The 27,984-nt window shown below is 49.8% G+C and overlaps 2 protein-coding genes across 3 annotated transcripts in view; both read left to right on the top strand.

Moving 5' to 3' along the window:
• Window positions 1-11,332, top strand: part of cacna1ba (calcium voltage-gated channel subunit alpha1 Ba) — a 171,039-nt gene extending 159,707 nt beyond the window's left edge. Inside the window, exons 47-50 of the mRNA XM_088614992.1 lie at window positions 2,064-2,099; window positions 4,446-4,662; window positions 5,306-5,538; window positions 7,602-11,332. Of these exons, the coding sequence (XP_088471118.1) occupies window positions 2,064-2,099; window positions 4,446-4,662; window positions 5,306-5,538; window positions 7,602-8,138 (1,023 nt within the window). The 3' untranslated portion in view covers window positions 8,139-11,332. The remainder of the gene's footprint in view (window positions 1-2,063; window positions 2,100-4,445; window positions 4,663-5,305; window positions 5,539-7,601) is intronic.
• Window positions 11,333-12,035: 703 nt separating this feature from the next.
• Window positions 12,036-27,984, top strand: part of LOC148643817 (uncharacterized) — an 85,359-nt gene continuing 69,410 nt past the window's right edge. For both annotated transcript variants that reach the window (XR_015928898.1, XM_088614954.1), the window contains exon 1: window positions 12,036-12,525. Coding sequence is in view for 1 of the 2 variants with exons in the window: in XM_088614954.1 (XP_088471080.1) it covers window positions 12,423-12,525 (103 nt within the window). In the remaining variant the exon portion in view is untranslated. The remainder of the gene's footprint in view (window positions 12,526-27,984) is intronic.

Raw genomic sequence — 27,984 nt, 5'->3', positions numbered from 1 at the left:
TTCATAGATTCAATTAAATCATTAGAGGCTCAGAAGGAAAAGAAACCAAATGAACCTGTGGGCCTCCAAATCCAGCCGTGTGTAGTTCTGGACTAACGTGTTTAACATGTGTTGGTCAGGCTGAGCTGTGTGAATCTGGACCACTCTTCTGAAGCATTGAAAGGCATCCTGGGAAATGGAGCAGCACGTTCAGTGACAGAGGGTTTGGAAGGGTTTTACACCGACAAGGATTAACTCAACCTCCTGAGAGATGTCTCTGCACTTTTTACTTTTGTAGCTGTCTTCTAACACGTTGAAAAAATTATTTGTCCTTGTTCCATAATGCATTCATTTTTTCTAAAACATAAGCTTTTTATCCAAACGTTGCAACGGTCAATGAAACATAAGAATTATGTTGGGTATTGACATTATAGCATTACAAGGCTACGCTGCATATGATCTGACAGATCTCCTATCTGTTTCATGCTGAAGGAGACTGTCTGTGTCTTTGATTTTTTTTCATACCCTTAATTTCCTTTTCCCTGTGCGGCCAACAGCAGGATTTGTATCTGGAAGTCCAAGCTCATGCAGGATGCTCTTTGTGTGTCTGACATGTGACACTCCGCACTGCCCAGTCCATCAAAGGAGCCCATTACCTTCCCAAACAAACTGTGCAACACAAAGAGAAAAGAAATGCCTTTCATTTCCAATAAGTAATCTTGAGACTTAAACCCACCTCAATCCCTTTAAACTGTGACAGAGCGACAAGGGGGAATTTGAGACTGGCTGAGCGATTTCAACACCTGCTAATAATGAGAAACTGTACGTGTGACTGCATTGCTCAGGAGAGTGGTTTTGCATTCACTGGCCTCTTTCCAGATTTGTAAAAATAAGACAAGGCCCAGATATCTTTCTGGACAATTCCTCCTTGTGTGGTGTGTGTGCAGGCTGAGGCTGTGGTCTGATGAAAGAAATGTGGACTAGAGATTTCTCTTTCTTTGTTCACTAATCTGAATTACTGATCTCTGTTGAAAAACATACGCTGTTAACAAATTCTGCATTTTGTGGGCATCCTTTGAGAGAAATGTCTAATTCTGGAACTATATGCAAGCAGAGGAATGGGACGTCACATTGATAAATGAAAACAACCCCCAACTCTTGCCACTTAATGTGTGTGGGCAGCCATGCAAATGCATTAAGATTTTGGTGTTGTGTGCATATCCTGAACACAGATTTGACAGGTGATCTTGTACCCTGCCCTGCCTGCCTGATTTTGCAATTTTACTGTTTTAAATCAATGAAACTCGTATTCAGTTTGGAATCAGCAAGCTCTCTGACCTAGAAGTTGCATCGATTGCGCGCAATCCACCTAAAATCTGTGATTTTACAATTGAATTAATTGACATTTTTTACGTGAAAAGGTGTTGAATATTCCTCTGCATAACTGGGAGCTGAATTTCAATAAATTGCTGTTGTTACAAAGTCTGTGGTATTCCTCCCTTCTGGAGATCTGAGAACCCGGAGAGCATGACTGCTCTTTCTGTGAAAAAGGGCTTTCCTCTCTAGAGAAAAACACATTTTTCTCGTTATCAAATATTTCCTTGATTTTTTTTTCCCCCTTTACTTTCATCTGCTCTTGTCACCAGCAGCGCAGTGCTATGTGCAGTCATTACTCATGTTCTTCAGAGAGCCTCACTGTGTCATGCTGTTTTCTCTGTGATCTCCAGCTGTGTTAGTTACTCATGTGTCTAATGATGTGGTTCCTGTCTTGTCTTGCTTTGCTCCTTGTCCTCCTGTTTCCCCTCTTCCCTCTCCTGCCCTTCACCTCCTTACCCCGTACTCCCTCCTCTCTGCCATCTCCTTCCCTCCTCTTCCTCTCCGCTCTTGTCCTCTTCACCTCCTGCCCTCTCCTTCCCTCCTCTTCCTCTCTGCTGAGGTCTTCTTCATCTCCTCTCCTCTCCTCTCTTGTCTCCTGCCCTCTCCTCCCTGGTGCTCTCTTCCCTCATCCTTCCTCTGCCTACCTGCCTGGCGCCTGGGCACATGGCTGCTCTGTGGCTCGCCTCCACCTGTGTGCCGTATCGCAGCGGGGCCATTCTCGAACTCCGAGGACGTACCTAGCAGTATGTACAGCTGTTCCCAGTATCATATATCACTGTGTTCATTGCTCACTTTCTTTCTGGTTTCCTTTTGTTGGGATCAACCCTCTCTCTGTGCAGGAGGCATGACTAGGCCAGTGGTGTCTCTTGGGAAAACCTGCCCGTCTGCACAGAGGCTTGGTTGAGCTTCGTGTTGGTGCCTTACTGACTTAATATTTACCCTTCTGATTGCCTCACAGTACACTCCCTTTCTACCCTGGGCTTGTGCTGGGTCACGTATTTAAAAATAAATGCGGACTTTCCAAATATAGTCAGCACTTGCTTGAACATATTGCAGAATCTTTTCGGAAGAAGTTCCAAGTTCCTCATGCCTAGATGAGTGTGTACAGCATGTTCGCAGCCACGCTGCGCTGTGCTGTCTGTCCGTGCCTGTCTGTCCAGTGACGCTTTGTTGTTGTTGTGCCTCCTGCTCATCATCTCTTCTGTGTGCCATCAGCAACCTGCTCCTTCCTACTGAAGTCTTACCTCAAAAGCCCTTTGTTTATGAAAAGAAAAACTGGCGCTGTGCAAGAATTTTGGAATCTCTTCTTTCTGATCAAGGCAGAATTTGAAGTGGGGTATAGCATCTGGAGCACCTGCTTTGTGAGGGACACGTCCAGGTTAATGGACATATTTCATTATGTCATTAGGAGGCATGAGAAACTTTGGATCTGTCCCTGAATTTGAAGTACTTTTTTCTTTTGCACCCGAGTGTCCAGGGAGTGTTTCTTTATTTTGAGAACAATGTTGAGTTGTCCAGGTATTTATCTTAAATACACTAAACATCTTCATTTAAGCCTGTTAAGTCAGTGCTTTGTCCCACCTTGTGTCTTTTAATTCTTCCCTTCAGTACTCCTACCTGTACGTCTTCTGCAGTGAAGTTTGAACACAAACAATAGAGGTGTTGATTTCTTCAGGCCTCGCCAGATGTTTTTGTTCAGTTCAAACTATTTTACAGCACCCCAAAACATGTGCTGCAATAATACATAGTATTGCATCTAAATATATACAATAAATGCAATACAACATAAAAAATAAATATATAACGATACAGATATATTTACACTGTGTATATACTGTATGTTGATATTTATTCATAGAAGTGGTCTGGTGTAAGTACACATCTGCAGCACGCTAATATGGGTGTCTGATTGCCTGTCTGTGAACTGACCTTGTTATGATTCACCTGTTCTTCAAAGCCTGTTTTGATGGTGCTTTCTGGGGTGATTGGTCTTCAGCATGTTTAATGATACACACCTGTCTCCAGCTGGAGATTAACAGAGTGGGTATTTCATGTCTCTCCACCAAAAACAAATCCAAGTGCATTTAAGATGTGACAGCCAGGTGTCTTCCCAGGCTTTCATTTTGTAAAGAGCAAGTTGCCTATTCTGCAATCTAGGATAGATGAAACTCATCATTTGGCTTTGATGATGTTCAGCTGGTGCCATTAACGTACTGTTAAAAGTTATGCGCTGATCTGCCTGGAGAAGTGTGATCAGGCGAGGAGGAGGTGGGAGGTGGGCTCGTATCTTTGTCAGCACTAGATTCGCAACTTTCTGCATGTGTGAGGCGCTAGACACTTGAACTAGGTGCTCCTCCCTGCTGCCGTGCTAAGTGGGGGCTAATGTCACCTTCACACACTAAATGCAAAACACCATCCAGGCACACCCAGTGCTCTACCATGTGTGTAACTTGAGAACAATGAAATTCATCAGTTGTTTTGGATTTCTACACAAATGCAGAAGCAAGAAAGAACATTGCAGACAGGAAAGAAAAAGAGATAATTTCCATCTCCTTGACAGTGTTGTCAGTGTCCAGTGGAGGGAGACAGTCAGCCTGTCCACTAAACTAGTAGAAAAAGCACATGAGCTTTCAACCTCTAGTAACACAATAAACATAAGGCAAAATTCACTAAGTTTATTTCTACTGAAAGTGATTCATACGTTAATTTAGTCGGTCCCTGTGGAAGTACACATACAATGTCTCGACCAATGAACAAACCTATGTCATAGAGGACGTTAGATTTTAAGAAAGGTCACCTGTTTATCAGAATAAGGTGAGTTTTTAGTAGGGGAGAGACAAGAGCCTACAGAACCTAGAGCCATTTGTTTCATTTCAAGCAGACGCACTCTGTCAGAGGCCCAGATGAGCCCTTTCGAACACTCAGGCCTGAAGACTGCAGGTGTTTTCTGTCTCTGAAGTGTCTGGTAGTGTTTTAAGAAACTGATTTGTGAGTAAATTTGCTTCACAGCCTTGCAAGAAAAGTCATCTTTGAGGCCTTTAACTGGTCCTTGTCTGTTGCTGCTTTTGCCTTACCTCCCCTCTCTGCAGCCCATTCCTGACACAAGCCCCATGAAGCGCTCTGTGTCCACGCTGGCTCCGCAGCGCCCCCCAGAGGTGCACCTGCCTGATTACGCTCTGGACCGCCCGGGGCCCGACCGGCCCCACCATCACCATCACCACCACCGCTGTCACCGGCGCCGGGAGAGGGACAGGAAGCAGCACTCTCTGGACAGGTCTCCCAGTGGCCAGACCCACAGCAACGCAGGTTATGCATTTGCACTTATTAAGATGATATTGCTCTTAAATGTGCACTCGATCCGTTTTTGTTGCACCTTCCATATAGGAGCATGTGCTTTTGGACAGATAATCGGGTATTTCTCAAGGTGAAGCCAAGCTGTCAGCTGTGGTTCTTGTTCAGGGAGGTACTGTATCTTTCATGTCGGCTCTGACAGCTGGCATTAGCCTGAACTACCAGGTGGATCCAGGTTTTGTCACCCAGGTGAAACAGTAGCTGCAGAAAAAGAGGAGCCTAACCCACTGTGGTCCCTGCGAGTCTTTGATTAGGAACCAGTAGCAGAGCCCTGAAACACAAAGTGATATGAATGGTTCTTGTAATGTCCTGTGGTCTATGAAGACAACAATGAGAGCACGCTTACAGATGTCACCCTGGTTAGGACAGTTCCCATGAGTCCTGTGAGTATGGTCCAGTTTTCACAGTACAGGCGTCTGGAGCTGGAAATCAGACAGTAAAGCGCAGTTGAGCAGTTTCACTGGAATCGTGTCGCTAATCTATGCAGGTTCATGCTTAGACTGCCACTGTGGTGTTTTTAATCCTTTTTGAAAATTGGGTTCCGACCCTTTTCGTTCTCTGTCTGAGCGCTTGTGTTTCTGGGACTGGGGGGGTTTAGGCACGCCAGGAGATCCCGGCTCTGCCGTCCCACTGGGGGAGGCCACGTCGCGGGACAGGAGGCAGGACCGGGGCCGGTCCCACGAGAGGAAGCACCACTCCTCGTCCTCGGAGAAGCAGCGGTACTACTCCTGCGACCGCTACGGCAGCCGCGACCACTCTCAGACCAAATCGAACGCCGCCAGCCGCTCGACCTCGCCCGTCGACACCCGCGAGTCCAGCCTCAACAAGCAGGTGAGGTACCCCTCCGAGAGGGGGGGTACAGGGCAGGGACCTCCGCCCTCAGGCCCCCAGGCCGAGAGGCGGGGCGGGGCAGCTGCCAGCTCCTTGAGAACAGCCCTCCCTTGAGCGTCATCGGTCAGAGCCTCAAGCTTGACCTGACCTTGAGCCACTGCTGGATCCGTCGAGGTCCGTTCAAATGTTAACGGACTCTATACAAATAAAAATCAGGGGATTGTTATTGCAAGATGCTGCCCAACTCTAGACTGTTATTCCAGTATGGTTTTGTCAGTCCACAGAAGTGAAAGGTATCATGGCTGGGTTTACTGGGCTCCTTAATCGCCTGGTCTGTATTGACGTTGTTCTGAAGGACGACGTTAATCTTGCATGGTTCCCAGTAAAGATTTTGCTCTTTAGTAAGAGCCAGTTGTTCGTGCTGAGAAGTGTCCGTCTGCTTGAGCTACAACAGATGGAAACGACTGCTGCAGACAGCACTTCAAAATGAAATGCAACCTGTAATCCTCCACAGCCCTCTCTCCCTGTAGCCCTGACTAGGAGCTTTCCTGCAGCAGTGATTGTAGAGATCTGTAAGAGCTCTGGGGTTTGGGAGGCCCAGGGTAAATCTACACAGCTAGTGGAAATTCGCAGGATTTCTGTCTCCCTGGGCGGGTGTACTTGATTCAGTCTCCCAGCCTGTGTGTGATGGTGTGTGGTGATTTGTGTGTTTGCAAATATCTCGTTCGTCTGTGTATGTGCGTTGGGTATGTTCCGGGCTTCAGGTTAATGAGATTACGGTATCAAAATAATATACTGCACATGCTATACTGAAGAGTTGTGCTTGATTGAAACCACCATCTTGAGCATGCAAATTGAGATGCAAAAGAGAAAACATATAAAAGAGAGAGACAATACATTTTGATCTTTAGAATATAGACATTATCACAGAAGTGTTCTGCTCGTTTCACAAGTGTTCAAATGTGTTATTAAAATGCTGCTTTAATATTAATATTTGAAATCCTTTTCACATTTAAAATTTTAAACATGAGTCAAAAGTTTTGCAAGGGGTGTTCTGCTGAGTTTTGATTTGTCTTTGAAGTGTTACGTAGGTTGTTAAGCTTTTAGTGCCTGAGCCTGTTGACCTCTGCAAGTCATCAGAGAAACTGGCTGATCTTCTGCCTGATGATACACGTGGACAAACATGAGTTTGTTTGAACACAGCAGAGTGTTGCCTCATTCCTGTACATTCCTGTGCTGTAAGGCAAGGGTCTGCCGCCCTGGTGCTCATGCCAACACGGACCAGCGCGTTTCCTGGGCCTCTTTAAATCACTAGAAGCTTCACAGGACCAAACGAAGACAAAATGAACTTAAGAATGTTTACAAACGAGAGGAGATCGTTTGGCCAATCTGTCTCTTTTGGCTGCTGATTAGTTCATCGATGTGAGGATCTCATCCATCTGTCTCTTTAAAGGCTCAGGGTATCGGCTTCAACAGTATAGCTGGGCAGCTGGTTTCAGACACCCACGGCTCTTTTTGTTACGGTGTTCCTCCAGTTAACAGTTTAAAAAAAAAACTGCTAAGTGTTCTCCACATGTCTTAAGCTGTTGATGATTTAAAGGGACCCAGAAAACCTGCTGGATTTGCTGTCTGTCAAGAGCCAGGAACGGAAACCACAGCTACTGTACATGATGTGAAAAGAGATCTGTGGTTTTCATCAGCAGAACTAAACCAGATCAGCTCGCACTGCACTGTGTCACTGTTCAGAAGCGCTGCTGTTCCTCTTTGCGCCTGTTACAGGCACTCACGAAGATTTGTTCTTGTCTCCGATTTTCTTCTTCACCATCTCCCGTTTGTCTGTGTCTCGAACCCGTGTCCCCACATGGCTGTGGCCTTGCTGTGCCTCCTGTCCCGCCGCTCTGCGCTTCTGTCTCTGTCTCTGTCTGCGCCGCTCCTGCCCCTCTCCTCCTCGACTCTGCTCTGTTTCCACTTCCTCCTCTCGCGCCCCCTGTCCACGTGCGCCCCCTTTTTCTTTCTTCATCATTGTTTTTGTTTTGATTCGCTCTGTTCCAATTTTCATCTAGGGCAGTGGTTCAGCTAAGGGGAGCCCGCTGATGCTGACCTCTGGCGACAGCACCCCCTGCCGAGGGCGCAGGCAGCTCCCCCAGACCCCCCTCACCCCCCGGCCCAGCGTCGCCTACAAGACCGCCAACTCCTCGCCCGTCCACTTCGGCGCCGCCACGCCCGGCGTGCCCTCCTTCTGCCCGGGCCGGCTGAGCCGCGGCCTGTCGGAGCACAACGCCCTGCTGCGCGGTGAGGGCGACTCGCAGGTCCGCGCCCACCTGGCCGTGACCCGGATCGGCTCTGACCCGTACCTGGGCTACCGGGACGATCGCAGCGGCCCGTTCTGGGCCCTCCCGGAGGACGCGCTGGCCGCCCACGCTGACCGCTCCCCCAGGACTTCAGCCTCGTACGGGGTGTCCCTTCCGCCCCCACCCCAGCTGCAGACCCGGGGGGTCCCCAATGGATACCATTATGCCCTGGGTGTCAACGCAGGGCCTGGCTCGGGCACCAGGGGGCGCCAGTACTACCAGGAGGCGGATGAGGATGATTGGTGCTAGCATGGCTTTAAACAACGACAAAGATTGCAAGGTTCTTGCAGATTTTTATGCATTTTAGGAAAATTTTGATGAGTTTTATCATCTTTTGCAAAAGCAGTAGTTAACACTGTTGTTGTATGTATGTATGCATCTGTTTTAAACAAAGAGGAAGAGAAGAGTGGCAGATGATGAGAAGATAAAAAACAAAGAAACCGCCTTTTGAGAAGAAAAGTGGAAAAGAATCATTCCAGATTTTGAGATACAAAGAGCATAAATATTTTATTTTAAAAAAGGCAAAATGGTAAATGGGTATCAGCCTGTGCTGTTGTTGAATTCGTCAGCGTCTTGTTGAACTGAAGGCGAGAGGCCCGCGGTGGTGTGGAAACGAGCACGAGAGAGGCACCGCGTTTCCGCTCTCCGTGCTGGGTGGCGTAGCGGCGGTGAACAGATGCCAAACCCCCTCCGCCGCCGTGCGCGTGGGCGCGGGACTCTGCCGGGGAGCACGCCCCCCACTGGTCACGCACTCCCGCGTCCTCTGTCCTTCTCCGCTTCGGTCCGTTAGTATTTCACTCTCTGTAACCCTCGTCGCCAGGCACGCCGGCCACACCTCCCCTCTCACCCCTTCCTGCACGGCAGCGCCGCCGGAGTGACCGCGAGGAAGGAGGGGACAGAAAAGAGCCCAAATGTTATTTGTTTTATATCGAGCTGTGGTAGAACTTTTATCTTTTCATTGTGTGCATTTTTGTAAATTGTATAAAAAAAACAACAAAACACAAAAAACAAAGTGTTTTATGTCAATGGCTCATAGCTCACTTTCATGCCAGGTCTACTGTTTCTTACTGACTGCTCCAGTTGTTCAATACCAAGTGCCTAACCTTTTAAATATCTCACCGTGGCAATGCCACCACTTTCTTCAGCGCACGCAGCCTGGATTGCTGGCGGAGGTCCGGGGTGTTAGTCAGGGCGGGACCTGGAGGCGCCTGGTGGAGCTCAGAGGAAGCTTGAAAGACGATTTCTCTTGTGGGGTACGGAGGGGAGCAAACGAGAGCGGGGCGTGGGAGTTTTCATTTGGGTTTTTTACTGAAACTTAAATAAAACTTGAAATGGGGAAGACGCGAAAATCCCAGCGCAAAAGCTGCACCGTGGAGCCTGGAGGGAGTGGGGCATTATTGACACAGTTGCATGTTCAAGTCTTTAATTCGGTTGTCAGAGGATATGAACACATACTGTATGGTGTATACTTATTTTTGTTGTGAGGATACTTGGAGAAAGCATTGCTAGCTATTGCCTTTTATTTAAATGTTATATTGCTATGAGAGAAAGGTGGAAATATATATATATACACATGCACTTTGGGTGAAGTGCGGGTGGGACAGAGAAATACAGATCCCTGATGAGAGTCTGGTTCAGCAAAGGTCAAGGAAGGGTCAAGACTGTTCCTCCTGCTGTTGAATGTTGTGTTAAACATCTGTGGTGTTTCTCCATCACCAAGGGATTCCCCTGCTATTGCCCACCTCGTGCATCACATCCATGTACCGTTGCACCGTCTGTCCTTTCTGTGACGCAATGCCGGCGCGCACAGGCGCAGATGCCCACGCCGAGGTCCGGTGACGCTGTCCGTCGGGGAGTACTGTCCGTGCTGGTTCCGTCCGTCACTCCTTCTCGCTGTGAGCTGCCAGCGTCTCTCCAGTCGCAGGGGCGATCGCGGCTGTCCGGAGTCCCGCCCTTTGCCGCAGCGAGGGGGTGCCTGCCTTGCTCCCAGCTTTCTTATCGTGCAAGAGGACCCCGTTCCTCACGAAGCAGACGACTGGCGAAGGCGGTTTTTCCGATCGATCGATCGATCGATCGATCGATCAGCTGGCGCTCCCAGAGAGAGCGCGGCTGTGATCTTTGTCCCCGGAGGTGGCGGTGTTCCCTGGGGACGGGCGTAACGGCCCAGTAAGTCTTGACCGCTGCTGCTGCCTCTCGTGAGGCCGGCCTGCTCCTTTCGGAGTTTTCTGGGCAGTTCCCGTGGCGTTCCGCATGACCGGACGATGGGAGGGACCCCAGGGAGGGGACACTGTGACCACAAGCTCTCAGAAGGGCTCTGGCTCTGTACATTTCCTGAAGCAGGGTGTTGACCATTGTCAAGTAGGGCTATGCAACACGAGAACACTTCAAATAAACTTCATCCATTCTGTAGCTTTACCTGCTGGGTTTTCCAGATTCAGGCTTCAGCATGATTGTGACCAAATGTTTTATAGAAAAGTTTTAAAAAAAAGCTAACAAAAAATAAAGCATAAAGGCACAATGATTATTATAAAATACTATAAGGGAAAAAAAACAGGACATTTTGAGAGACGTTTGGCAAGTTGATATTATCGCTGATAAATGCATGCATCAGATATACCCACTTTGACAACTGAAAAGAGAAAAATAGTGTTTGTTTTAAATGTATTAAAAAATCACAGTTTCTGGGGCGTACCCTTAAATGTAATATCAACCAAGGGGTACTTGGAAATTCAGAGGACGACTTAATGATTTATTGTCTTCTGTGGGGTAGAGTATGGAATTATTTTTAGTTGACAAAATGAACAAATACTTCAGATTCTTGTGCATTCTTTCTTTTCTTGTAGCCACAGAGCATCCTTATTTAATGCCATAGTGGGGCTAATGCCCAGATATGCTCACCTTCTTCTATGGCAGGTCTTTAATCTTTAATGTAGCGTCTGTATTTAAAAAACAGATCAAGCATATCTCCCCCAAATCCCTACCAGTCGGTTGCCAAAACTTTGAACTGCGCCCATCGGTTGCGTACCAGTTCCAGTTTAGTCGTGGCAGTACTCTTTGAATAAGTAATGTTTGCATGTTATATTAAAAGTATGTGCATGTGAAAACAAAGAAACATTGTTTAGCTTCGTACTTTTTGATACAATGTATTCATCAGTTGTTAATTTTTAATGATCTTTGATATAAATTGGGGGTTTGTGGAAAAAAGGTAACAACAAAACTTTATATTAAAAAAAAAAACAGTGTTGGAAATGATTTTAGAAAGTTCCATCCATGCAACACGACTGGAACTAACTTTACAAAATAAAAAGGTCCTGTGATTGAGTAGTTTGCTGCCTGATTTCTGTTTTTCAGCCAGACTTTGAATTCTGCAGTTGTTTCTACAGTTACATTTTGTATGAAGCGAAGTCCTTGAACTAAAAATTAAATAAAACTTAGAAAAAACACCACATTGCTATTCTTTATTTCAGCTTTATTTCAGCGTGGCTGTCGCTGATCGCTATTGCTTGGAAAGGTTCGAATTACTGTTCTCACGGCCTTTTATGGTTGGTAAAATTGTTAGTCTGCCATCTATCCATTTTCCAACAGTTTTTCCCATTCCAGGTCGCAAGGCAGGGTACACCCGGGACGGGACACCAGTCCATTGCAGGACACACACAGACACACTGGGGCCAGTTTTGCCAGAAGCCAAGTAACCTACAGTATTGTATTGTACAGAATGCTTTTGGACTTTTATAGGAAGCTGGAGCTTCAGGAAAAAAACCCACACCAACATGGTGAGACCATGCAAAATCCACACAGACAGCACCCGGGTCCAGAACTAGACCCAGGGCCCCGGTGCCACTGTTCCGGTATCAGTGAGCTTCTACACCTACCTCAGCAGGTAACCTCTCATTTAACCGGCGTTGTCTTGTCCAATCTGGGGGGGGGGGGGGGCAGAAGTTAGTCGCCTCCGTTATTCTGCACCTGTCGGCGCGCCGGGAGCAGCTGGGCGGTGCGCGTTCACAGGTGTGCGGGCGCTGTCACGCTGGGGCTCCGGGACCCCCGAGGTGGGAGGGGCACTAGCCGCCCAGCGGCCGAAGCGGATTGGCCGGGGCGCCGGGCAGTGGGCGGGGCCCCGCGGGTGGTATAGCGGGGCTGGGCGCGAGGGGCCGGTGAGTGGAGGTGCGTCGCCGTCGCGGCAGGGTCCCAGTCGCTCTCCTCACGGCTCTGAGGGCAGATTAAAAATTACTTCTCCCTGCACCGCTGCCCAGAGAACCGGCACCGACACTCCTCAGCCATCCCCACACGACAGCCACAGCCGCTCCGCCCGAGTGTCGCCACCCCGGCATGAGGTGAACTGGCGAGGCCGGTGAGCCCCGTCGACTCAGACGCGGGGCGAGTTTTGTCGGGCGAGACCGGCCGTGGAAATGTCGCCGTGCCGTGGGAGTACCCGTCTCCCCCGACGCGGGAGTTCCTGAGCCGCGTTTGCCCGGGACCTCCAGTGGCTCGGGGAGTCCGTGCCCGGTGTCCGGAGCGGCGAGCAGGACCGGGGCGATGGCGGGGCTGGCGCGGCTGCTGTGCGCCCTGCTGGCGCTGCGGTGCTGCCGGGCCGGCCGGCGCGACTCGGCGGAGCTGGGGTCCGGCGCGGCGCCTCCAGGTAAACACAGCCCGGACGCGAAACACGGCGCCTCTCGCCACCTGGGGGGACAACCCGGCGGGTACCGGGAGCTTGTAAACGAGCCCATCTGGGCGATACCTGTCGCTGTTCTCGGCGACCCGCCAGTCACGGTTACAGCGAGGGTCCTGTTATTATTTGAAGTTATTTCTTCTTTTGCTGATGCAAACGTGCAGCGTTTTCGATTCTTTTAAGTGTTGTTGTTGTTGTTGCTGTTTTGTGTGTGAAACCAGCGGGTGGTGCAGGTGGGATGGGCGGCGTGGGTGCCGTGCGCGGTACCGGTACCGGTGCTGCTCACGAACCTTCTGGAACCAACGAGCTCGAACTGTCCGTGGCGCAGCTCCGAGCTTCAAGACCGGTTTCTGGGGAAAACAGTCGTGTGTTTCTACCCCCCCCGGTGCTGTTTCCCGACGGAACTTCTTCATCCACAAAGGGGATAAAAAATACTTTTTGTAAAAGTGACGAGTTAGTGGCGCCCGAGCATGTTATATCGTCCTTGAAAACACGGTAAGAAGCGTCTCCGATCTGTCGAATTCCCACTCTCGACATTCAGAATTGCTCCTGGAGAGAAACTCGGTGTCTGTGATTGAAAATAATTTCACGTCGGGTCGAGCCCGCCCGTGTTACTCGGGTGTTAAATGTGTGTGTGTGTGTATATATAAATAATGGAATGTATTGTTTTCAGCATCCTGCCTTAATTTATTTCGCCACAGAGTTGTGGACGACTTTTATTCAGTTATAAACCCACATCCATTAAAGTCATGACACTTAGATTCTACAAAAGTGAACGTAATGTATTGTCAAGTTTACTGTAAATGTAGACGCGTTGGGAGAAACTGCTGTTGTCATTCTCCGAGGCGTGTGTCAACGACTCCTCGCACCACGCGTTCGCATTGGCATTACACGTTTACTTCAAGCTCCGAGCTCCTGCTGTAACACATGGTTCTGCGATTCGTACCGGCGTTTCCGCGATCCAGCACGTCACCCTGGGCTGTTGCTCGCCGTCCTGCCGCTGGGCGTCGCTGTTGGTCGATCTTTGGGCGCTGCGCTCGCCCACCTGTTGCACCGAAGACACTTTCTGTCGGTTTCGCGTCGAAAACGCGGGATACCTCCCCATCTTTATTTGAACCGTGTCATGTAGGTTTTTTTTTTTCTTTGAATTTACTTGACATGGCATGATTTCAATTAACCCTCCCCTTAAGCGCTCTTATGGCTCAGCAGAAACACCCCCCCATCCTTAGTGCCCGCAGAGAGTGTTAGTTTTTGCTGTCCCAGACCACAGCGTCAGAATCAGGTGTCTGTGTGCTGGGCACGCACACCTTGAAATGATCAGCGCTTGTTCAGAAAAAGTATTTATGAGGCTTTTGACAGGAGTTTTGCAAAAAAGCAGGAGTTTTCAGTATCCACTTAAATGTTTTTTATCCACTTCTCTTTTGACATCGCCAAGGTCATCCACGGGCATGGTAGCCGTACGCCAGACTCTTTCTCGTGCGGTCAAGCCTCTCCTGGGACTGCAGGACCCGAACGGCACTGTGGGAAGGCTGGTGTGGGGTCGCTCAGGGGTCGTGTGTTCTAGACTGGCGATTAAACCGAGGAGCCCAGGTTCTACGACACTTTCACCATGCTTTATGACGCTGTCAATCTCTGCTTGCTTGGTTAATTTTAAAGAGGAATTTCCTCCGTTTTTAAGAATACATTCTTTCTCCCTTGGCCGGTGTGTGGCTTAACGCCGAGCCGAGCTTTGTTTCTGCTGCGCTGTGATGTATACAGAACTGTGTCTCTGTATAAAAACACTCTCGGGCTCTTGAAGAGGCGGTCCTGCGGGGATACAGAAGGGCCGGGTTTCATCCTGTGCGGGTCGGCGCGTCGTGGAGCTCGTTTCGCTGCGCCGGTTCCCACGGCTCTTCCGTGAGAGCCAGCCCCCGTTGTGACTTGAACTGAACGTGGCTCGCCCGGCGAGAAAGTCTTGCCCTTATGTGTGGAAAAAACAGACGTCCGCAGAGTGCTCCCCGGTGGTCCTCTCAGTCCCCCAGGAGGTCCTCCCTGGTCTGGCCGCGGTGCCGTTCGGAAGCGGCCAGTGGTTCTCAGGACCCTCCTGGGGGACGGTTATCTGCCAACAGCTGCTACAGACAGCAGCTAACCGAGGGTTGTATGGCGTGCAAGGGTGATACCGAATTGACTGGCCCAGTGGGGGGGGAAAAACAAAGTGCACTTTTGTTAATGCAGGAAGGTGAATAGCTCTCTCCCCGTTTGCAAAGCCGGCAGAAGATTAGGATCGCGCTCCAGCCCTTCAAATTACAGGTCAATTAGCGCCTTCTGGCCAGAACAAGATGCGCAGCGGTGAGGCGGTGGGTTGGGGTGATCTGAGTGCGGGGTGATGACGAGGTCAAGGGTTGGTATTTGGTGGCATGGAACCACACCGCCTTCGGGCTCTGTGTCCACGTGCCGTGGTCCTGGGAAACGGTCTCATGGGTCCCACAAAAACATCCGGACTGTCAGTGCGGAATACAAAACGTCAGCCTAGGGCAGAAACCAACCTGAGCGGCTGGGCGCTATTTTTTGTTTTTGCTGTAAAATTTGAACGGTATGTAATTGTTTTATTTGAGTAGCGGAATAACGTCCTTGAAATGCACGTATAGGAGGGTCTTTGAGTTACCTGCTCGAGAGTATATCACACGGGGTTTCTGTCTGACCTCTGCACAGAAGGGAATGGTGCTAGACGGGGCGTGTGCAACCTGATATCTCCCCATTTCGCCCGCAGATCAAAGCCCTGGCTCTCTGTCTGCAGGGAGGAATCCAGGGGTAATCTGTATTCATTTAACAATTTATACTGACCTTGACTGGCAACACTGGGTTTGCATTTGTTCGCTCGAGTGTGTGAAGGACAGAACGTGTTCCCCGTCACAGGGAGATTTGCTCACCGTGCCTCTAAGCACCTCCACGGCTGAGGCAGTTCTACCGCTTCCCATTGGCAAGGTGGCAAGGCGCGTGCAGCCGGTACTCGGTCCTTGTAGCTTGCACGTGGCGTCGGCTGTCGACTGCCAGAAGCTCCAGTGTGCTGCAGCCTCCCCGTCGGTAAACAAGCAACAGAGTCCAGCACTGGTCCGGTTCTAACAAGCCCCGCCTTCCCTCTGAGCGAGCTCCTTCACCGCTCATAAACGCGCCCTGCTATCGTCTTCCTGGGGTGCGCGACCGCCCCCGTTTCAAAGAGACGCTGTCTCGGGGGTTCCCTCTCCTGTCCTTCGCGGTACCTCCGAGGGTCTCAGGGACCCCAGATGTCCTCGACATTAGACGCTCTCTGTCCGTCCCCCTCCTCTCTTTCTCTCCAAGGAGCACAGAAACATCACTTTTGAGGTCCTCCACCCCCGAATGTACGTACCGGCGCGTCTTGGTTATGGAACCCCGATCGGGTGGCCGGCGCCCAGATGAACACTGCCCTGTCGTGGACAGCAGTGCGTTCTGAGCTGCCCTTGAGGAAACGCCCAGGCCCGCAAGCATGGTAATTTATCACACTGCGGGGCAGGTGGATTGATTGCGGTGGAGCAGCTGTAAAATTAATTCCCCCATATCGCTGCTGCTGTGTGGGGCGCGTGTGTGTGTGTGTGTGCTGGATGACATAATGTTGTTTCAGCGCTAGTGTTACACTCATCAAGAGCACCCCACACCGGTGTCGCACAGGATCGGTATTGAGCCGCCACCCCATCCCCCCTGGTCCCCTCGGTGACTTGAAAGCCCAGTGGCTGACCCACACTGTAACCGGGCCGAAAAAAAATGGCCGTGATCCGTTTCTCATGTGGATTTATACGCTATCGGCCACTCGGGTCCCCCTTTACAGTCGTCAAGTGCTGGGGTGTTTCTTTACATGACAAACAAGAGACGTGGGCAGCCTGGAATGGAGGGGGACATAAATTTAAAGGTTTTACCTGCAGGTGTGGAGCTGTCAGGTCCCCCCTCCCCCCCCCGACACCGCAGCTCTCTGGTTTCTCTCCTGCGGTGGTGGTGGGTGTTGAAAATGACAGTGATGTCAGCTGCGAAAACACCGCTTTACTCGAGAGCGTTCCGTTTCTAGGTGGAAGGAGAAAGCAGGTAGTAGAGTTTGCAGGGGTGTCAGTGCTTAAGGCAGCATCTCTCCAGAATGTGTGTTATGGGAAACAGTTTAGTCCAAAGAAGAGTTTTGGCACTGACCCTCGATGAGGTTATTGTTGTTAGATAAATGTAGATTAGACTGTTAGGCCAGCAATTGAAGTGTCAGACAAAGGGTTTCCATTCAACTATGGAGACTAGAGTTAAATAATAAATTCATGCAGTGGGACATTTAAGGAAATGCGTCATGAGCTGATTGGTTGCGTCATGAGCTGATTGGGTGGGCGGCGGTTCACACCTGACACGGTGCCCCTCTGAGGCAGGTGTGGCAGTCGTCCTCCGGTGCTCTTGGCTTACGGGTAAACCGCATCTTCTGGTGGCCCTAAACAGACCCTAACCATTTTTTATTCACGGCTGTCGGCAACACAGAACCAGCCCTGATTGCCCTGCAGGTGAAGTCTAGGTTTAACACATTCCACCAGCCTCAGAGCTGCCTCTCAGAAGGCCTGCAGTAGGCGAGGCCTCAGAGCAGCCTCTGACAACAGGCGCTGAAGCGAGCCCCGCGTGTCCTGTTGAAAAGACCTGTCCCCCCTTCAGGTGTTTGCCTCCCGGAGAGATCCGTAGGTGCGGACGGGAAGAGAGGGACCCCTTTCTGCAAGGATATATGAGCTGCCCATGGTTTCAGGCAGAGATTCCTATTGTTCAGGCTTGCACTGCGGTCCGAGCACGCTAATCTCCCGCTCATTTAACGTCGACGTTGGGGCCTCTTCTGACGGCTTCATTTAAGACTGTTTGGATATGCCTGCTCGATGCGGAGCTGCGTTCTCTGAAGGGGGGCCCGCGAGGAATGAAGTGCGCGTTGTGGTGTCGGCCTGTTAAAAATCTGTCCAGACGCGTGAAGCCACACGTTTGGGGAAATGGTTCCTCCAGTTCGCCGGCCAGTCTTTGAAGCTTTTCCAATGAGAGTTGCGTGGGCCTGTAGCTCGGCTTTTGCGCCCCAAGCAAACGGATTGTCTGAATGAAAGCAGGGCGGGTAGAGCAGCCTTTTGTCCCGAGGAATGGCTGGCTCGCTGTCCCTCCCTCGCTCGGCGGCCTGGCCTTTGGGCTGCGGAGGAATGGGGTTTGATGGGGAGAATGGTCCCCAGGAGTGCTCGGTCGCATGTCAGCGCTCGTATGTTGTGCTCCCCACAAAGTCGTCTTTGTGCACGCCGCTGGTTTAGACTGACATCTGTTTCCGTTTCCTCCCGGCCGGAGCCGGGCGCCCAGCGTGCGGACAGCAGTGGCCCGGCTCGAGAAGGACGGGGTGAGGAGGTGGCGTCCCCCTTAAAGGGGGCTTCCATTGCCGATGGACCGTTTGGCGGCCCCAGCTGACACTGGCTGAGCCGGCTGATACCCTGGAGACCCTGTACCCCCCGGCCCAGTGCTCCTGCACCCCCCCAGCGCTGAGCCCTATCAGGTCCCCACACTCTCCCAGCTCCCTGATGGAAGGCCGCACTCCATAATGAGGGTGAGGCGCTTTGGGAGAGCTGGAACTTCCAGCTCATTCTGTTTATTTTATGATGAACAAATTCTTTCCCTGAAAAAAATGTAGCAGGAAAAAAAAAACATTTCCAGGGCCTTTTAATTTGTATTTTTACATGACCGAGAGATTAAATGTTCCCTGCCCTCAGAAGCAATCAGCATGGAAGTATGCCATGAGTGCGCTCCATTAAAGAAGGGAAAAAAAAAGTCCCTCTCCCTCATCCTGTACGTGTCCAACAAAAAGGCTGAGCCTGTATTTGAGGGGCCAGAGCTCATTGAGACAGACTTGACTTGACAGAGTTGACGACACCCCCCCTGGGCAGAACACTCTCCCATGACAGCTGGGCAGTTGAAGTTCCTTCCTTAAGAATACCATGTCCATAGAGGGCATTTGGGGTTTTGAACCTGCAGCCTTCTAGGCGTGAGTTCAGAGTCCTGACCACTGTGCTGTCCCCCTCTTCTCCGTCACCTTTCTTCAAGGGAACACAGGGCACTCTGCCGCAGGAGAGAAGATACCTTCTTGTCCTGGGATTGCTGCACGATCATTGCGGTACATCCAGACAGCCGATTCGCTAAGTGATATAGCTACAGCCCGAGCAGTCGACCTTCGTGCTGATCTGCACCGCCTTGGCCCTGGGGCCGCGGGTCCCTGCCCCTCCCCCTGTGGATGGCCTTTGATGGCAGGACGCGCCTGAGATGTAGCCAAAGGAGCACGCTGACTCCATTCCACACCCGTTTCAGAAAGAAAACACTTGCTCTTAAAATTAAGCGCAGCAAACTATGGGTATAGCGCAGCCGATCTCTTGTTGTATATGAAGTGGGACAGCAGCACGACCAGGACCTGCTGCAGTGCACATTCTAGTTCTTCTTTGGGAAGTAAGTGCGTTCCCACAGAGTCGACTAGGTTAGATTGTTTTAAAGGTTAATGAGATTAACATTTAATTTAAACCTCCTTTTTCTTCTGATTGTTCCCTTCCTCGGTGTAAAACGAGACTTGCAGCTGTGCAGTGTAAGTCCTGATGAGTGCTGCCATCGGGAATTTCGGGACTGTTGATGTTGAGTTACAGAAGGGATCTCATCAAAAGGTTTTGTTAATTACTGTGCTGCTTCAAACGCTGCTTACTGTTGGGTTGTGTGACGGACAGCTGGGACTGTACCTTGTCAAGCAGACATTCTGTAATACTAGCACGGTGTTTAGCAGGGTGGTGAGTTTAATTGTTTGAGACGTGCACTTCCTTTAAAAAGACGATGAGAACTGACTGGCCTTGCAGGGACGAGCTGTCTGTGTGGTCTGAAGGGGACGTGGGTGGCAGAGCAGGGCCTCAGTGTTTAGAGCCTTGTCAAATTAGCATTTAGCAGGCCTCTTGAACGGCCGTGTGAAACCGCGAAGCCCGGTCTTAACCGGACAGGTCACGTGTGCGACACCAGGCCCCCAGCAGCGTTCTGGATCTTGTCCAAGCCTAAACACACGGGCACATGCACCGAATTGTGTAGTGCTCAGGAGGAGCAGTGAGCAGCAGTGTGGCCAAGGTCCTGGGCTTGTAACTGGAAGTTTTGGGGTTGAAATCCCAGGTGAAATGTGCTTTAGCCAGATCAGTCTAGTGAGCTGTGTAACTGGGAGCAAATATAGACGTTTAATCAAAGGTCATTTATCGGTGATGCCCAACTTTTTTTTATTGTACACATTTTTTAATATGTGCGCGTGAAATCCTGCAAAGACCGCTAAATATCACGGGAGAACTGCATGGAATAAAACTGCCTGGAAAACAAGTATGCAATCAAATTAAGTCGATTTTTTTTTTTTTTAATACGGGCGTTTTGTTAGGGACACGGGGGCAGATGTGTTGAAGGTGCCCTATGACGTTGCGCTGCCTGCTCCCGAGAGCCTCCTGCTGGAAGAGGTCCCAGGAGCCGGTCCAGTCGCAGCCGGAGCCGCCGGCAGGTCGCCGTCGGTCTCCAGGCGTGACGATAGTGTGATGACAGTAACAGGCCTCAGCCAGTCGGGAGGGCCTCTGTGTGGGCTGTTCCCCAGACACAGAAGGGCATTCAGCAAGAAGGATCGCCCTGTCTTTGGCTCCTGAACTGCAGATCCTTTCATTTACTGTCCATCGCTTGTGCTGTTGCTCTCCCGGCCCAAACTGCTATTTTTAAAATTGATAATGGTCCCACTGTCGTACGGTGTTCTCAACGTATTTCAAAGTTAAGTGAAAGATGCCGGAGCAGGCATTCCTGGTCTCCTGCAGGGGCTCACTTGTGTGTTTTCATTTGCAGAACAAGAACCGAAATCTTGAAACTCGAGACCCAAGCCAGTGACGGAAATAAATGCAATTTAAAAGAGGTGCTGTGAGTGAGAATGCCTTTCGTGCGGATTAAAAAAATGTTCGTCTCTGCATATGTGAGCAGCCTACATCTTTTCTGTACATATTCTGTCCTCAGCTGAATCTGCTCAGGGTCTGGTAAAGAAACTGGAAATTATTTCTGATTTGACTTTTTGGAGGGTCTCCAATTCCCCCAAGCCATTACAACTTCGCTGAACTACCGGCTTTCTTGTTCTATGAGTGAGTAAAAATACACAGCCCTGATGTTTAGAGCCTGGGCTCATTTCACGCGTCTCCTGTGCTCCTTTAATGCACAGTTCTAGATTCCCCAGAGTTCCTTTAGTCGATAGACTCGGCTTTTTACAGTGCATGATCAGGAGGCGGCTGTTTTCTTGCAGGGTGTAATGTTTTTGCACATTTCTTAGAGCAGGTAATGTTAATCCCATCTGAGGCAGAGCTCCCCTGCATCGGGATTCTGCTGCACGTTGCTGCGATACGGAGACAATGAACAAGAGGGGGTAGGAGGAGTGTGTGCCGGGGATCACGCAGTGCGCGACTGTAGTTTTTTTTTGTGCTTCTAAACTTCCGGATGAAGGAAAAACCAGGAATGACAAAAGAGTGGAGAAGGCCGTCTTTCCTGATGAACAGCCATATAAAAGCACTCGCTTCTATAAATCCATATATTCCATATACTTTGATTTGCTATTTTATCTGCTTTGTACAGATATATTAGTTCTAATATATGTAGTTTCATGGAAGACTTTCTGCTGGCTGTATGCCTTCCTGTAGAGGTCCCATGGTTCACTAGAGATTGATCCTTGCCCAGATGCTCCTGATGTTCCCGGCATCCGGGCCGCGCTGCCCTGACCCAGACAGGTGGGGATTCCATTGGAAAAGCTCAATTAGCTCTGACCTCTTCACCCTGGGATGGGAGAGGTGAGAGGTCAGAGGATTCTTCTCCTGCGCCGCCAGTTACGTTTTCATCCCGGCAGACCCAGCTTCCCTCAGCTGGGAGGAGCCAGAGGCCTGCCGTACTGAGGCTTAGGAATCTAATCCCATGGCAGCCATTGACCATGACCTTGCTGGCCCGGGGTCACGGTATTCAGCAGCCTGGCCAGGGAGGAATGTGGCTGAGCCCGAGAGTCTGTTTGTTGAATTGGTCGGGGGGGATCTGGTGTTTGAAAAAAGCAGTCTCGCTTGGGGACTCTTCCTAAAAATCTGCAGACATCTTAATTTACTCACGCAGCAAGTGGAGGCTGATCTCCTTGTCATGGCCTTAACGTTTCACCAGACCCCACATCGGTCTGTAAAGCTCTACTTTCTCCAGGCTTGTTTTCTGTCTTCTTGCAGTCGGGGTTCTGAAACTCACCTTCAGGTTAAACTGTATTTAGTTTGCGGAGTGTAACGAAGAGCCTGATTTTTCTGTCCGGCTGTAGGCTAGCGAGATAAACACAATGGCATTCCTACGTTCGGTTTGCTTCGGCTTGATCTGATTTTTTAAAAAATTTGATAGTTATTCTAGTCTAGAGGCATTATTGTCTATAGTATTGCCTGGCTCAGCACACGCATTGGCTAGCGCAGCTCTTTAAAACATGCAGGAAGTTTTATTTTCCATCTTGGAGAGGTAATGCAGACTCTGCTGAGCTTATTTTAGAAAACAATAAATTGATTCCTGCAGTCCGGAGTCAGTGAGTGAGAGGAGACAGATCAGCTAATGGAGAAACATTTGTGCCAGAGTGGCTTTTAAGCTCCGTCACTTCAGGCTGTAGTGGGAGTTTTGTAGTCTGGCTGTGGCATGTTTTGCTTGACGCCTAGCAGCTGAGGACTGAAGGTTTAATTCATTTACTGTCATGGATAGTCTGGGGGCTGTAACTACTCCCCTGTGAGCAGAAGGCACAGTTTGCTGTGGAAACAGACTTTTGGTTTTGTATTTGTTTTTTTCCTTTGCATTGCGTTATTAAAACTGGAAAATGCAATGTTTTTTTGTTAAATGGGGACAAACGTTTTGGTATACAGTACTAGCTTTGCTGGCGGCTTGGTTTCAGGTTTGAAGCTAAGATGGTGATGGCTATTTCTATGGGTTCCAGCTAAACGGGTTGGGTTGCAGATTGTTTGCAAGTAGATGTGTGTGTGTTTCAGCCCATTAAAAGTGGAATTGAACACAGCAGAACAAAATCTTAAAAAGGAAAAACTCAGTCAGGCACCAGTTGTCTGCTAATACAGACCAGCAGAGTAAAACACCAGATTTTGATTAAGCTGTCTGGCTTGTTTGGAAGTGGAAGCACAACTGGCAAAACCCAAAATGTCATATGGAGCCCAATATGTAATTGCACCATGAATTTCAATTGGAAAAATCCTGTTTTTGAAACTCTTTAACAGATAGCGTAACATGCACTCCATTTTAGCAGTCTGCCAAGCGGAAAGCAGAGACGGAGCAGTCTCTCAAGATGCAGCGAGTCCAGGGACTTCATTAAGTGGTGGAGTGATCGATTAAGACGGGAAGCTGTGCAACTCTCAAATTTGCTCTAACGGTCTGACTTTCCTCCGTCCCCTGAAGACCGTGTGAGCTTGTCAGGCAGTGAGGGGCTTGTCTGAAGGATTTTGAGCGCCGGTTAAAGAGACGGGGCTAATCGCTGTCGTGCTCTGAGCTGGATGCCCCGAGACCCAGCCACCCAATACTGCTGTGGGATCATTTCAGGTTGTTAAAGGCTTAACATTTCTGGATAACCAGTCACTTTAAACCCTGCTGGGATGGGAGATTTACGCTGATACTCTCGGGTTAATTCGGTCTTCCCTGTTCCTGACAGAGGTCCTTTTCACAGGCTTTTCTCTAATGCACTAATCCCCCTCAAAACTCCAGGACTGCAGTACAGAGAGCCAAGTCACAGCCCGGCACTGGAAATCTGGACTAGTGCAGGGGAAGAAAACGGGGAGTGATTATAAGGATAGGTGTGTTCGTGATCATCTGTGCAAGCGCTCTGGGCAAACCTGGAAGTACAGTATATGACCAAAAGGAAAAAAAAAAAAGCGAGTACCTTTCCATTGTTAGTAATGGAAAAATGGCATGAGAAGCGCTATAAACCAGAGGCGGCTCTTTGATCCACCTTGTACATCTGGTTGGCGGTAGCCAATCGGTGCCAGAATCTGCTCCGGTCCTTTCACGAAAGAACCCAGCAAGTCTCCCTCTGCCTTCCCTCGGCACAGCTGGGTGATTCGTTCCAGACATGGCACGCTAACGCACCGCAGCCTGTGGTAACTGCAGCCCGTGACGTGCTCGCCCCAACCCCCTCCCGCCGTTTATAAAATGGCCTCCAGCACCCGGACGCCGACACTGAAACCTCACTGTTGGCGTCCGTCACCTCTGGCCATCTAGATAATCTGCCCGTCTCCGTGGGTTTATGCCTGCGAGCCTGCGAGACTGAGCCCTCCCTGGCGGGTGGAGTATCGGGGTCCTGCTGCACTGGTCAATCTCTCTCCGGTGCATCTGTGGCTTCGCAGTGAACCCCCCGAGGAGAGTTTCCTCTTCCCCCATACGACTGGATTGATTTGCAAAGAGTGACCCTCTGGGTGTTTTAAAATGAACCTCTGTAGAAAAGCAGCACCTTGCCTCCACCATCTCACCGTCTTGGGGCTCTGCCCTCCGTCACAGTTCAAAAGGGTTGGATGCCGTTCGTGATTCTACAGTAATGCAACGTCTATTGCAGTGCTGGTTTGAAAGTCGATGCCACGCGTTGTCTTTTTTTAAATGGGGGGAAAAATGCATTTTAAGACAGACATGGCTGTTTTGGTCTATGTGAAAATGTTTTTGCATTTTCGTTGACGTGTAATGAAGTCGTATTTCTACTGCTCTGTGACAGAGCTGCTTTCCTTTTGAAAAGGGTAAATAAGGCTTTGCTATGTTATTTGAAGAGGTGGATATCCACTGGAAGATTAAAATGTTGAAGTGGACCATGAAATTGCAATTGAGAGTTTATTACAGGATCTGACTCACTACCAACCTTTGTTCTCAGTTTTATTAAACTTGCTTGCAGACTGTGTACTGTACAGTGTGGTAAATTAAGTTTTGATTAAATATAATTGAAGGATTAAGGGGAAGAGAAGCAGTCGAGGCAATTTTGAAGAGTTTCCTTTTTATTTTATTTTCCTAGCCCAACACGATTCATCCCAGGAGACCTTGCTTTCACTTTCCAGTAAGTGAAATGTGAACCGGTAAAACTAATTGGGCATTAAATGGAAAACGAATGCCTGGGGTGACTGGTTCTGCATGTTTACTGTGCTGGGGAACTGAATGGGCTCAATGAAAACAGAAAAGATTCCCTAAGACTGAGGAGAGCATTGTGGCTGGAGAGCCCGTGTAGCATCTCATGGAAATCCAGAAAGCTTCAGCCGACTCTCCTCAGGGAAGTGGGCACAACCGTCTTTCTGTAGTTTACTAGCAGCCCAGAACTGAGGTTTACCAGCAGAGAAAGCTTGTTCTGTAATTTCAGATGCGCAGTAAACCTTCCCACTTTGTCTGGTCAGGCCCCCGGCCTGCTGGATTGCCTTTGGTTTTTCCAGTTTACATGGAAGGTGGATCAGAAACTCCCCATTTCTTATTTTCTGTCCCGGCTGAGTCCGCGTGGGCCCTGTGAATTGTCGGCCCAGTGGCCTCGATGAGATGCGTCTGGTCAGCAGTCGCTCTGGTTGTGGCCCTTCCTTGCTGGTGCCGGCATCTCGTTGGTGGAGATGCAACATCTAAACAATCGCAAGGAAAGCCGTTCCTGCCAGAGTGTTGTACAGTGCCATGCTGAATGCTATTACAGTAGACAGGAAGTGTGCTCAACTGCAGTTTCCTGCTTGCCATTCTCAGTGCACTGGAAGAAGAGTAACGTAGAGGACTGTTCTCCCTCGGACTGTATGGCAGAACCAGATCATCTTTCCTTGTCTCATTAGCTTCCTGTTGCGGTCATCTCATCCCTAGACGTTTCTCTTCCGGTCCTGCTCCTTGTCCTGCTGTACAGTAGATCCAGCGCCCAGGCACTTCTTCCCGATGCCTGCCTGGAGATGTTCTGGGGCTCACGGCTGGAAAGGGGGGACGCCATAAGCAACGTGGACGCCAACTGCTCCTCATCTCGGTTGAGCACGCGCTGGCGCTGGGGGGGGGGCAGGAGCCAGTCAGGGGGGCTGTGGATGCGTGTGTTTCTGCACATCGTTGTGCTAAATAACTCACCATTCAGTTATTGCTGCACAGATAGCAGGGTTCTTTGTAAATTCGTTTTACTTAAAGGTTCCTTTCATGTTTCCAGGTGTGGACTATACTGGGCCCGTTAAAGGATGCCAGCAAATTAAATAAGTAACACATTTACAAGGTTTCGTGTCTTAAATGGTTTTCTCCTGCCAGGGGTGGCACGGGCTGGAACAGGAGGAGATGTATTGCCTAGTGGGCACACTGGCAATCCTTCAGTGCAGACCTGAGGCTCGCTGGCCTGGGAAACACATGATGCCAAAACCAGCAACAGAGAAGACGTGTGAAAGAGTCTCACCTCCGAGCCGGAGAGCTGCGAGTGTTCAGGCTCGACCTGGAGAGCTCAAGAAACCATGCGGGCTGAGGGGGGAGGAACAACTGTTTTTGTGTTGAGGGGATTTTGCCAACTTGCCAAAGCGGGACCCAAAGAGCTTGTCTGTTCAGCGTCCCCCTGTTCCTCCTGTCCTGCTGGCTCTCTAATGTGTGAGGGGCCTGCTTGTTACCACCTTCCAGCCTTTCGGTGGAAAACTGAGGCTGGGTCACCAAAATCCGCCCCTGGGATCCTTCAGGTTTTATGGACCTTTTTAATTCGCCACCTGCTGAAACCCCGAGAAGGATGGTAGTTATGACCAATTAAGTCACTAATTATGACCCATTCAGTCAGTAATTGCTCATATTAAGTAGTTAAGGGGTCAGAGAGGTTCAGAAAACAGAAACATTTGTGATCTTTAAGCACCGGGCTTCAGCGGTGTCACTATACTCAAAGGCCCTCAGTCCTCCTGCTAGAGCCTGCGTGCTTCAGGAAGTGAGAGCTGCGCAGCTGGCTTTGCGCTGTGGTGAGCCCGCAGAACCCACTGGACTTTCCTCTTTTTACCTCTGGCCGCTTAAGGAGGGAAACATGATGTCTAGGAGAAGGGTAGACTCCGGTTCTTGTGTCACGATCCCAGTGGTATGTCATCAACCTGGTCACCCCGTGGGCCCCTCTCCACCCCGAGCTTCTGTTTTCTCCAGAGCTGCAAAATCCTGCATCTCTACCCCTGTGCATTCTGGGGGCTTACTGTGTCCTTAAACATGCTGTACACCCACTGCATATCAGAGCAGTTTCTAATTAACTTGGAGCGCCATCTTCCTTCCTGTCCATTGTTTGTTTTGTCCATGGTCTCTCTTGCCAATCTTCCCATACCATGCACCTGCTGGGGCACAACGAACACGTAGCATCGCCGTGTTCTACAGCATTTTACACTTTTAACGTGGGGAAAACCAATGTTAGGGACCGTTGATAGAAAACCCGGGGTACTGTACCTGTGAATGCAGGGAACTGCGCTCTGATGAATGAGCTGTGTGTCGGTTGTCCGGGAGTCTCCTCTTTCAACACATGGGCTCAAGATGCTTGTCTCTTGTCAGGCGGATTATGTCTCCCACCTGGCTGTACATTTTTCTTTTCTTTGAAACCTCCATTAATAACTCCTGTGATCTTTGGCCGTGCCCGGTGATTTCATACTGAGGCGTTGTTTGAAAAAAAGTCAGCAGCCTACTCGTACGGCACATCAATGGCAGGGAGCTCCTTGGCTGTGGAACGGTGCCCAGCAAGCAGGCAGATGTTCACCTGGGGTCTTTCAAGTTTAAGCACAGGAGAAGCCAGATCTCTTTGATCTCTCAAAAAAAGATACCACTTGTAGAGCCAGGTAACGAAAATGGCTGTGTTTGTTCACGAAGGCTTCTGGACACGGAAGTGATTTGCTCTTGTTCAGTGGCAGGAAAGGCTATGGAAGCCTTAGTTGGCAGAACTGCTTTCAGAGTACGGACACATGTCCTCGCCTTCCTTCTCCACCCACATGCTGTACAGTTCTTTGAGGAGGTCCGTGGCTGATTGTTGTGAAGGGTGCAATACCAAATAAGGTGATTGATTGAGGATGTGAGTGTGTCTGAAACCCAGGGTCAGGGTGAGCGACAGCGATCTGGCTCGGGTAAATGTGAGGAGGCACTGTGCTGGTACCTGACCCCTGCAGGTGGTGGGTGTGGGCAAGGAGAACTGGGACGGTCTTGCCAGCTGGATTGGCTGAGTCAGCCAGAGCCCTGACACTTCAGCGAGACACACCAGTTAGTAACCAGTGACTGTGGAGATAGGTTGTGTGGAAACGGACCTGTCAGATAGATACTCGCAAGAGTTCTCAACATTTTGCGTCTGAGGGGCCCCTGAGCATCTGTGTGAAAGAGCTCTTTTGTCCAGCCCCTGCAGTGCCACTCATTCTTTGAGTGACTTCTTGGTCATTAAAGTTTCCTTATCTTTCTGAG

This window comes from Lepisosteus platostomus, chromosome 21 (genome assembly GCF_059453375.1).
Source record: "Lepisosteus platostomus isolate fLepPlt1 chromosome 21, fLepPlt1.hap1, whole genome shotgun sequence".
Classification (NCBI taxonomy): domain Eukaryota; kingdom Metazoa; phylum Chordata; class Actinopteri; order Semionotiformes; family Lepisosteidae; genus Lepisosteus; species Lepisosteus platostomus.
The sequence above is the reverse complement of the archived record's forward strand: the minus strand, read 5'-3'. Positions and strand labels throughout refer to the sequence as shown.